The 11,999-nt window shown below is 37.1% G+C and overlaps 1 protein-coding gene across 10 annotated transcripts in view; it reads right to left on the reverse strand.

Annotated features, from left to right (window-relative positions):
• The window catches only part of RYR2 (ryanodine receptor 2), a 373,600-nt gene that overhangs the window by 121,305 nt on the left and 240,296 nt on the right, over positions 1–11,999 (reverse strand). For 9 of the 10 annotated variants that reach the window (XM_044419812.1, XM_044419847.1, XM_044419795.1 and 6 more), the window contains 8 exons: positions 9,167–9,330; positions 8,548–8,626; positions 6,954–7,043; positions 4,983–5,120; positions 3,995–4,072; positions 2,810–2,885; positions 1,173–1,299; positions 478–593 (listed from right to left, as the gene is read on the reverse strand). In XM_044419812.1, coding sequence (XP_044275747.1) covers positions 478–593; positions 1,173–1,299; positions 2,810–2,885; positions 3,995–4,072; positions 4,983–5,120; positions 6,954–7,043; positions 8,548–8,626; positions 9,167–9,330 — 868 coding nt within the window. The remainder of the gene's footprint in view (positions 1–477; positions 594–1,172; positions 1,300–2,809; positions 2,886–3,994; positions 4,073–4,982; positions 5,121–6,953; positions 7,044–8,547; positions 8,627–9,166; positions 9,331–11,999) is intronic. The other variant, XM_044419803.1, reaches the window with a different exon arrangement.

An 11,999-nucleotide genomic window follows, 5' to 3' on the forward strand; every position in this document is an offset into this window, starting at 1 on the left:
TCAAGATTTTTCCATTTTTCTTGACATCAGCTATAATTTTGCCAAGTTCCTTTTCCTGACTGTCTTAGAAAGTTGTGCGTATTATTCATCTCCTCTATTGGCAGAAAGTAGCTATTAACCATCACAGAACTATTAACTTATTATTATTATTATTATTATTATTATTATTATTTTGCTGCATCTTTTGGGTAGCTTACTGAATTCTTTTAATAAAGTAGAAAGAAATTGGCTTGGATTAGCTTTCAAATCTATGTTTGAACTCCAAATGGAAAACATTTGAGCTTTTAACTCCTTTAATAAGTTAAAAGTCCATTTGGATAAGGCAACCCAACAGGCCATGATCAAAGAGATATGAAGTTGATTCAAGTCTCATCAAAGTCTACCAACTGAGTTTAATATAACTCTTTAAAGCCATTTGCTTCTGGTATTAAAACATTTTAATTCTATACTATAAAATGCTTATTTAAAATGGCTTACCAAACTCCAGAATATACTGATGGGCTTCATCTACATATCTTATCAGTTGCTGAAGAAAACTGTACGCAAACCGTTTCTCAATGGAAGGTGTGTCTAACTCTAGATCCTTTAGACCTCTGGAATAAAAAATATTTCAGTTTCCCAAAAACAGAGATAATAAAATCAAAACTAAGACAAAAACCAAGATTATCACAAAGAGATTTAACATTACATATATGCTTGATATGCCCATTATCTTTTTCTTTCTTTGCTTTTTTTTTTTTGGCCAATATGTTACCTTATCTGTCCTTTCAGGTTTTGTATCTGGCTTGATTCAAGCACATCACAAAATGGCTATGGTAGCCAATCATGGATTTCTGCACTCCCTGCTCACCTCCCCTGCAATACTGCAAGTTCTTCTTCCCCTTCTGGTTTGTGACAAACATAGCAAGCCAGAAAACTGTACACACTTGCCTTCAAATGTGACCAGTATTTAGTCTGTGTGGCTACAAACTATTTTTTAAAGAAAGGCTCAGGAACAGGAACACAAATGAAAAAGGACCCGCACACATTTCAGATTTCCTAAGCAAAATGTATATTTCCAAGTTAGGGCAAAATGGTATTGCAATGACATTTAAAAAACCAAATTCTGTACTGCAGTTTCTTTTATATAAAGCAATATACACTGACATTAAAACTACTGAGGCAGAACCTACCTGGAGACGACATATCCATTGATCTGTAGAAACTTCAAAATATCTTGAGCTTTCTCTCTGTCCTTGGCCTTTTCTTTGGCTGTCAGTGTATCATAGGGAACAAGTAAGGGATGGTTTCCTCCTCCCACTTCCATGAATTGGGGAAATGACAAAAAGTAAGACTGAGGGCAGCTGCTTTGAATATATTACAAACAACATCAAAGGATGATATATTTCATTCAAAGAGTAAGCCCTTAGCCCTTCAGATGGCACTTGGGGAGCCATTTAGATACTGAAAATACCCCCATCACCACCATAGGCAGAGCCTTCAAGGTGAGATTTAAATGTAGATTGCAGGAAGTAGGCAGAGCCAGTGAAGCTTTGTCTCACTGCCATGCCTACTCAATGTCATATGGCTTTGCAGGGGGCTCAGCTCAGCTTTATCTCATCCACAGGCCTTCTTAGTTCTGCTTCTCTGTCCTCGTAGAATAAATAAAACTGCTTTCCACATGAAGCTCTTCAACTGCTGGCAGCCATGTCACACGTGTAACAATAAACCATGCAGAAGACAACATACTTTCTTCTGCTCATGCAAAACAACTCATGAAAACAATGAGTGCACAGCAACTGATTATGTTTAACTTGGTTAATTTCACATAACATAGGAAGCATATCTTTTCGAGAGTATTTGCAGGAAATTGTATAAAGTGCCTGGCGAAGAAACTCATGTTTGCACTACTGTTTTGTTTGTACACGTTAAAGCATATTGGTGTCATCATAGTTTAGTAAACTCAAAGTCCTGAAACCACTTTGTACATTAAAAAGCTAGAATATAAAATGAAAATGAACAAACAAATGGTACAGATAAGTGGCATTGGCCAATCAGAGCTACAGATGGTAACAAAAGTTGGCTGTCACACTAATTACTCCAGCAACACTGCCACCTAGCCAGTCTTGAGCCAAAGGAGGGGCTGATGCATATCACCTCCTTCCATTTAAACAGATAAGCTTGTTGGACTCTTCAACCTAATCCGAACAGAAGCAGTATATGAATCCCCTGTAATTTCTGAACTGGACTCCTTCTATGCATAAAAATGACTCTTCTTGAAATGAGTTTTCTCCCCTGAATAAACCTGGAGGAGTGCCTCTCTTGTACGTTTACAAAAAGTGTTTTTTGTTGGGTGTTGTTGTTGTTTTTAAGAAAAAAGCAAAAGCTTTTGGGTAGGAGAATCAGTACAGAGACCAGTAAAAAAAAATCAGCTCCAGAGTTATGCCAAATCAGCATGCTACTTATGTTTCAGCTACTAAGATTTGTTTATATTGTTTGCACAGTGTCATCAATATATAAAAGCACTCCATGGAGATAAATAAGCAAAATATGCAGGTACTGTTCACAACAGAGATAGCTATAATCAGAACATGATTAAATGATCTACAGTATATAACTGAACCTGTGGCTGCTTTTCCATGAAGACATCAAAATGGAGGATGTAAGTACTGTCATTCTTTAGCAGTGTCTATTGTTTGATAACCCAAGATGATCTTTCATATTTGGAAAGCTTTATTTATCTATCTATCTCTCTATCTATTTAAAACTTTTCTAGACCACCCCTTACTGAAGTCTCAGGACGGCTTAACAATACAATATTCAATTTTACCTTTTGCTTCAAGTTCCATTTTCTTTTTCTTTGCCCATATATTATGATAGTTTTCAGCCATCATCTCAGCCATAGCCTGAAAATGGAAAAAAAGGGTATGATGATGCTTTTCATAAAGGCTAGTGGTTTTGAAAAAATATTATTATACATTATTATATATAAATTATAATACTAAATGTATTATCTGATTATCAAAATTATATTATTACAAAATAATAACATTGTATTATTAAAAGCTATTTTGGCATAAAAATGGAATAAATATATTTAAGATTTTCTTCTAAATAATTAGTTCACGGTACAGGCCTATAACTGGTAGGCACTATCTAGATGGCCATAATCTTAGAAATGTATTCTATGCTGGAACACTTTCTACATTGGCTGCAGCTCAGAGTCAGCACTTTGAGGAAAGGAAAGAGAAGAATACAATGTACTGCAGTAGCACCTCAACCTCTCCTGCTTGTGCACTGATGCAAAATGCTTAGGTTTTGGAGAGTGTAAGGCGGCCCAATGAAATCCTTACCTACACACTCCTTCCATCTTCCACTGGATGTCTGTAATCCTCCAAGTTCGTCCACATTGAATAACATGTTTAACACATTAACCTTACAGCCTTACAGATCTAAGCTTTTATACATGCTCGTTCGTTCGTTCATTCATTCATTCTCTCATGCTCTCTCTCTCCGATCGAGAAGGGAGGGAAGACAGCTTCACAGTGTGCACTATCACGTGCACGCTCTCTCTCATAGCTTTCATAGATAGATAGATATCTCTTATATCTTGAAATGAGGTATTCAATATCTTGTTGAAATAGCTCTAGTTAAGAACAAAATTCCTATGTATATGTCACTGCCATTACTTCAGATGGTAGGCAGGGCTGACCAACAGTATTTTCCTCTATCTATAGCTGGAAATAAGAACTCAAAGAGAATTTTTGTTTGCATCAATAGCTCTAATCCAGTGACTTGCTTTGATCCTACTTATTTATTTAATCTAAATATACTTTTTAAAAAATCTGTGTTATGTTCTTGCAGTATTTTACAGCTACATTTTACAGGAGATGTGTGACATCAGAATGAATGATAACTACCAGAGAATAGGCTGGGAATTTATATTATACAAAGAAAAGTAAACAAAATCTTTCTTAAATGTTAATTGCATCACATTAGCAGTGATATAACTTACATGCAGCTCTCTGGAGAGAGTAACATTACTCATGTCAATTGCACGGGGAGTATATCCATGGACAGTATCTACAGAAACCTGAATAAATATTAATAAATGTGTAAAAGAGAAATGAATGATCAAACACATTAGGTACAAAATTTACTGCTTATAAAGGATAAGATGTTTATTAATGCATCTATCACAAAAGAAGGAGTAATTCACAATTTATCAAGTCTACATATGTTTTTCCATTACACTGAAAAAGACTGCAGATTAATGAAAGCTAGGCATGGTCTAGATATTAAAAAACTAATTAGTACAAAACTGAATTGTTTTGTACAACTTGAACTCCAGCATGCCAATTTTCCATTTATGTAAATAAATAACTGAAACCTATAAAATCAAAGGTATATAGGCTAGACTAAAAGATAAAACATGCTGATCCTTAATGCAATACTCTTTCAAATACTGCAAGGAGACAGTAAAAGTTTTAGCTTCAGTGATTTTAGTAGCAGTGACTGAAGCCAAAGTTCCTATCAAAGTGGAATTTAGATGCTGTGCTCCTTGAAGAAAAGATTATTCTACTAGAAAAGGCAACTATATACATTAAAAATAAATACTGACATCTCTTTTTTTCCAGACTCCCCACTTTCAACACTATACAAATTAATCAACTAAATTGTGTCATTTTCTATAAAACAGTGCAGTACTAATAATACTCTACCAGGAGTAAATTTCCTCTTTAAAGACAGAAAGGTTTAAGGTACATACAAATATGTCAACACAACATCAAATGCACAGTATACGATGTGAAACATTCAGAACTTCATACATAGAAAGGCTTGTGCCCCCAGGCAAAAATGCAAGTAGTGCTGCAAACAAACCATCACCGTGAGGGCATGCCTGCGATCCAGTCCTTTACCATTACTAAATGACCAGAGGGTACTTGGGATGAAGTCACTAAGCAGAAATATAGGAAACACTTTCAGGCTGACATAGGATGTACCTGACTTGTTTGTGATATTCGACGTGGCCTATTATACAAAGCCATAGTATCTCCTTCCCTTGTTCTTTCAACCCGCCATCCCCAAGCAAGCATGGTCTTCAGAGATTCTTTGATTGGCCATCTGTAAACTTCTTTTTCCTAGAAAAAGCACAGATATGATCATTCTGTTAGACAACCAGTAACTGAGTTGGAGAGAGGCTATTCTGTTACTTCCTTTTAGATATTATGCTTCTGTTCCAATCCTCAGCATGCCTTATATGAATCTCTCAGCAACTTCATCAGGTAAGCTCTAGATCTTTTACTGAACTTGGTATCACGTTCAAGTTCATGAATAACCAGCAGATCATCCAGTACATGCATGTAGTGAGGAAAATCTATGAATACAGAGATCTAGCTTTCTTCTATGCACACCCATTTTAAAACAATATCCATTGCAATCAATGGGAAGTATTCAGAGTAGTTCTAATTAATGCAGAGCCACTGAAATGAATATTACTTAAAGTTGGACTACCAATGTCACCACTATTTAAGAGAAGTGGTGCAAGCGAAGTGATCAGTTTATAACATGGCTATTTTAAATTTGAACTTGTTACCACACTACATGAATTAGTGATTGCCAAATTGTCCCACTACCAGCCATTTCATATCACTATATTCAACACTATATTGTTATATACACAATCATAACAACACAGATTTAGAAGAAAAGAAAACCTGGAAAGACTTTTTTGTTTAAAGTTGAATATAATGTAAACATTTAAGGAATACACTAGTACTTCAGTACAATGCGGAAAAAGCCTTGCAGCAGTGTGAAGAACATTAGGACCTAACAAGTTTTCTTTTCAGTTCATCCTCAGATAATGCTATTCAATTTAGGAGAAAAGGAAATCTTATTAAGTTTTTGAACTTCTCATGGCAAAGAGGTGTCTTAAGTCAATTGTCAAAACCAGGAAAGAGCCAAAATACTTGGTGTGTAAGTAAACCAGAGAAGGTACAAGCAGAACAGGCTGAGATCTTGTTTACTGGGAATTGGATTGGCACAGCTTTAATTGACAAGGCTGTACTCCATTTCAAGATAATCTCCTTCACTAAGGAGGAGTTTCATTCTCCCTTGTGGTAGGTATAAGAACATTCTAAATTGAAATGGTGAAGATGCATTAAGGAATCTCCTATGCTTTAACTATTGACACAATGAAACTCTAAGGCTTAAAGACAGATTTAAGTACTGCATGGCTAATCCATATTCATAGTCCTTATAAAGCTATGGGTTGTTATGTAGCTATCGCCACAAATTCTTCAAGAGAGTTCTTTCCCAAAAAGCTAAAGAAACCACTACACAATTGTGCAAGTCAGAATGCTTCCTGAGACCTGCAAACTGGGTGAAAGGTATACGAGAGCGATACATTCTCCAAGAGGGATAGAGACCGTTTTTTTCCAGTGAGGGATACCAAAATATTGTATAATGCTGTTGAATGGGCCTGGTTCAGTTCACATAAAATGTGGGGGTATGATAGAAATCTAGAATGTGCAAGTCCTATGGATTGGACAAAAGCAAACATGTTCTTTCTGTTCAACCAAGATGAGGATCTGTGTGTACAATGTGAGATATCTGAACATGTGGGATCATCCTCAAGGATTTTTAATTCTGAAAGGGCAGAGGAAACATTTACGGGTTGCACTGCAGAAAAGCCTAAGGAAAAGGTGTCATGGTAGACATCACCATCTTCTCTAGGAGGCCTGCCAAAGCTGAAGGTAGAATGATCTACTCAACTTGATTTTCCAGGCCAAGTCTGAGATCTGAGTGTGTAAAGGGCTGGTACTCTTAAATAACTCTCATAAATGGAAAATGCATTCATAAACAAAGTCAGTGAGTTTGTCCATTACTTGAGAAACCACTACATTTAGTTGCTTCCTTCAATAATCAAGATAGTATGTTTACTACAAACAAAACATTTTATATAATCTTCTTACCTTTTCTGATAACAGTTTAAATTGTTTCATTAATGGCTGCACTTTGGAAGATTCTGAGTATGTTTCACCATATATCCACCCATTTGCAAACTGACAAAGTTAAAAAAAAGGGGGGGAGGGGGATAAGTTGATCAGGAATCTTGATGCCATTTATGGTATGGATGTTCTTTTTGCATGTTATCAGTGTACTATGCCCACCCCTCTCCAAATGAAATAGATGCATACTTGTGCCCTGATTATTCTATAGGGTTATACCAGTAATAATATAATTTTATATTCTTAATAGACATACAATATCTCATGAAAATTTGAAATACTGCAGTTAAGAACTTTTAATCTTACATACTAATAGTAGCACAATTGATGCACAAGAGGGAGATATCAGCAGGCTTAGGGAAATCCCTAAGTTTGCAGGACTACAACAAAAACATCCAAATGGGGAGGAAAGGATTCTTAAAGTCCACTGAGTACTGAACATGTTCAATGGATACAGATGCTGATTTAGTGCTGAGGGAGAGGAACAGAAAATGGGAAAGAAAGAATGGAGTAGCTGGAAACAGAACAGGAGCACAGCACATTGCAACATTTCATTGCAAATCTCACTTGCAGTAAATATTAACTAAGTGCGCAATCCTATGGCCAGTACACTTTGCCTTGACAGACTTAAAAATTCAAAACTTCATCTCTCACCTCAGGAAAGCACTCTGAGCATGAGACTACAGCTCTGAATTTGAAGCTAACTCCCTCTACCTATTCAGCTAGTGCAGTTCTTTCTGTACTGGGTCAGCTCTAAAGTTACACTTAGCATGGGGGTGGGGGCCGGGAGGCATAGGGATCTGCTGGGAAACATGAAATCCTAGCAGTTCCTCAGTCCCTTCTCCTCATGAGCAGAGGTAAAACCCTTGGTCTTGAAAAATATTTTCATGAAGGCAATCCTTGTTTCCATGATCTTCCCATCCTCTACAGAATGGCCTAATTGTCTGATTCCAGAGGAATACAGGAAATGACACTGAATGATGCCCATAAAGAGATACCTTGATATAGGAAACTAAGAGGCTGTATACTTATGCTTGTTCACAAACCATTTTTACCACCAAAGAAAGTTCCTCGGGGCATAAATAATTAACAAAGCTGACCACCCATAAAGCAGTGCATTCATGGTACAGAAGTACTGTAAGTACACCCTGCTTGGTAATTGTGGATGCCCCATTCCCCCACCTCCGGCATTTCCTGCAACACCAAATTACACTGCTGGTAGATCTGCTACTCAAAACTGCTAAAGCAGGCAATTATGTGTTTTCAGTTTTCTAGATCTAGATGCAAATGCAATCATCAAAATATGTAATGACAACAAAGATATAAAAAGCTTTATTAAAAGAAACATGTTAGCTAATTAGAAATGTAAAACAAGGAATACTCATATGTATATATGCATTTAAAGATGGAATGTAATGGAATGAGTCTAATAGTGTAGCATAAGCAAGATTCCATGATGTGTACTAAAAAAGGTATGTTCAGGTGGATTCGTAATACAGTAGATATGCCTTGACAAGAGGATGTTAAATGTATATAGACAGAGCTACAAATACTTTACCTTTTCCATGCACCATTTATCATGGGAATGTTCAGCATATTTGTTAAGAAAGTAGTCTAGCTTTTCAGGAATTGTAATGCTGCATGAGAACAAACCAGATAAACATCAGTATTTCACAATAATGCATCGTGCATTCTTTTAATGTTCAATTTTTATCACTTCATAATACCATCACATTTATATTTATTTGTCAAATTATGATACTGTTCTCTCATTGAATATCTAAATATAATATTGTTACTTTATTATTTTTAGGGCACTTTCAAGATAGGATACGGAAGGGGTAGCATACTAGACATGGTAGATGCTTGAGGATACAGCAGTTAGGAAAATGAGGAATATTTTATAACCACTAAAAACAACAGCAAAAGAACATTTTGAATGCATGAATTATCCCATATAAGGCATCTGAATATACCTGTGTTCAAGAACACCCTTGTACAAACAAATGGTTTGAGGACAATAACTTATTGGTTAGAATAGGCACTTTCTTCCCAGAAGCAAAAGAAGATATTTGAAAAGTGCTGAAGCAAGGAAGAATGCATTTCATTCGCATTGTCCATTTCTGCCCCAAACAGTGCATACAATCAAAATAATCCATGCTAAAAAACATCCTTACTTTGAAGTATCAACAGGTTGTGGATTAAAGTTTCCATCTGAATCCATGGAGGCCTGTTTTTCCATCACACCAACATAATTAGATTCCATATAATCAGGTGGTAAAGCCCCTGCAACGGCACTCAAGCAGGGCAAAGCTAGCTTGAATAGTTCCTGTTCATATTTCTGGAAATAAAAGTGTAACAGAGACCCAACAATGAACTGAGACATCCTCCATTTGTGCTGACAAAATATTAGCCCTATGTTAGCTGAGCTATGATCTCTTGCATTTTTAACCATGATTACTTCATTCAATGAGGAAAAGTCTTATTTCATTATTATAGGATGAAGTATGCCTTTCACATTAAGATACATTAGCACCAAACTAGATTTGACATTAGATCTTTTTTATAATTAACATAAGTTTAAAAAATATGATAGTATTGGTGAAGTGGGTTTTGGGAGAATTTGTAGCTGATCGTTCTCTGTGTGGGGGTGGGGTGGGGGGATTCCACATTGCTGCCAATAGAAATTTACTTTCCAATGCAAACAGAACCTTCAAGGGCAGGATTGTTCACAGGACCACAACAAGGGAGGAATGGCTTAAATTCCACTTTCCACACCTTCCAGGATCCTAATAATATTCAAATCCCAACCCCCTCCCACTGATATTATTAACATCTCTAAACCTGCCCTTTAAATCCAAAGAGGGCTTTAATATCATTTCTAGTCTGGCCCTTAGTTTCTTGCATAGCAAACTGAACTATCTATTTTGAAAGCAACCTTGTTGTTCTCAGCTTCCCATCTTGTTTACCTTTATAGAACTGTAGAATGTTCACTGAAATTAAGGGATGAAAATAACACATTTTTATGATAACCCATGTAAATGGCAGCATAATAGTTTCCTCCAAAAGGGTCAGAACTGTAGACAAAGCAGTCTCTTCTGCATCTAAGAAGGTGCTCTCGCAGCTTGGCAGAACATCAGGTACAGCCTCCAGCAGATTGCCAGAAGTACCACATTTGGAAGTACCACATTTTTGACTATATGCCAGACAGACAATTGTCCTGAATATGTGTTTTGTATAATAAGCTTCTGGCTCTCAGAAAATAAGCATATTCCCATGAAGCTAAGAGCGCTAATCTGGAGAAGTTGAGAGAGATCAGTGGGTGAGGCCATTGGAAACCTAATAGCACTGTTTCAGTCTCTGGATTACAGCTCCTCTGTGATCACAGAGAATCATTCTGAAGTAGAAGGAATGATCCCTTAGAAGTCAGACAAATATCCTCTCATGTTGATGATGTACCTCCAGGAAGGCAGAGGAGTTGTAGTAGTGGGAGATTTGATTATTAGAATTATAGGCAGCTGAGTCTGTGGCGAGTATGTAAATTGCACAGTGAAGGCTGTGTGAGAGCTGCAGATATCTATACTGCTTTGTAGATAGTGCTATAGTAAGAGTCAGTGGTTATGGTCAGTTGGTACCAATGATATGGGGAAATGTAGCCATGAAGTCATGGAAGCCAAATTTAGGCTACTAAGGAGAAAACTGAAATCCAGGACCACTAAAGTAGCTTTATCTGAAAAGCTAGCTGTTCCACATCCATGGCCAGCTAAAGAGGCAAAACTAAGAATTCTCAATATGTGGACGAGAGCATAGAGAGAAGAGGTTAAGATTTGTTAGCCACTAAGGAACATTCTATGAGTTATTTGTAGTGGTTAAGAGCACTGGACTAGGATTTGGAAGATCTGGGTGCTAGTCATTAAAAGCACTGGGAAACTTTGGGCCAGTCACTGTCTATCAGCCTAATCTAACTCTCAGAGTTAGGATAAAATGGAGATGAGGGGAACCTTGGAAGCCACCTTAGGTCTCATGTAAGAGAAAGAAAGGTGGGATAATATATCCAATGCAGTGATTGTAGCAGATGATGGTGGTGGTGGTGGTGATTTGGGGACAAGCTGGACCTATATAATAGGAATGGGCTCAACTTGAATCAGAAATGAATTAGTTTGCTGACACTTAACCTAACATAAAAATGGTGACAAAACAGCTTTTAAACTGAACTCTGGGGAGAAGCTGGCAGGAGCTCGGAAGCATCTAATTCTGGTAGAATCATCCCTAGGGAATGAAGACAAAACTATTTCCAGTTGCCAAAATGGAGATGAAGGAAAAATGATGTGAACATACGTTATCCATGTTGTGAACGTATTAGCCACTGTAAGAGGAATAAGTGCTTGAAGAACATAACATAAAAATCTTTCTATGGCAATGCTAAAAGTTCTCAACCAAAATTGGAATAGTACCTGATTTTAAAGAAAAACCTGGTTATAGTGGGCAATGCAATGTGAAAAACTGATGGAATTGAGAGAACCAGTGAGATGTAGTCATCAGTACAGTATTATAGTATTAAAACTATAGGGAGGACAGAGCATACTGGAAAAGATATTGCTCTGTCAAAGACAAACTAGTGCTGAGTAGATTTGTTGTTGTTAGTTGCAAAGTCATGTCTGACCCATCGCAACCTCATGGACAACATTTCTCCAGGCCTTCCTATCCACCATCCCCCGGAGTCCACTTAAGCTCACACCAACTGCTTCAGTGACTCCATCTAGCCACCTCATCCTCTGCCCTCAACTTCTTCTTTTGCCCTCAATTGTTCCCAGCATTAGGCTCTTCTCCAGTGAGTCCTTCCTTCTCATTAGGTGGCCATAGTATTTGAGTTTCATCTTCAGTATCTGGCCTTCTAAAGAGCAGTCAGGGTTGATCTCCTCTAGGACAGATTGTTCGATCGCCTTGCAGTCCAAGGGACTTGCAGGAGTCTTCTCCAGCACCACAATTCAAAGGCCTCAATTCTTCGGT

This window comes from Varanus komodoensis, unplaced genomic scaffold, assembly GCF_004798865.1.
Source record: "Varanus komodoensis strain SLA01 unplaced genomic scaffold, ASM479886v1 scaffold1, whole genome shotgun sequence".
Taxonomy (NCBI): domain Eukaryota; kingdom Metazoa; phylum Chordata; class Lepidosauria; order Squamata; family Varanidae; genus Varanus; species Varanus komodoensis.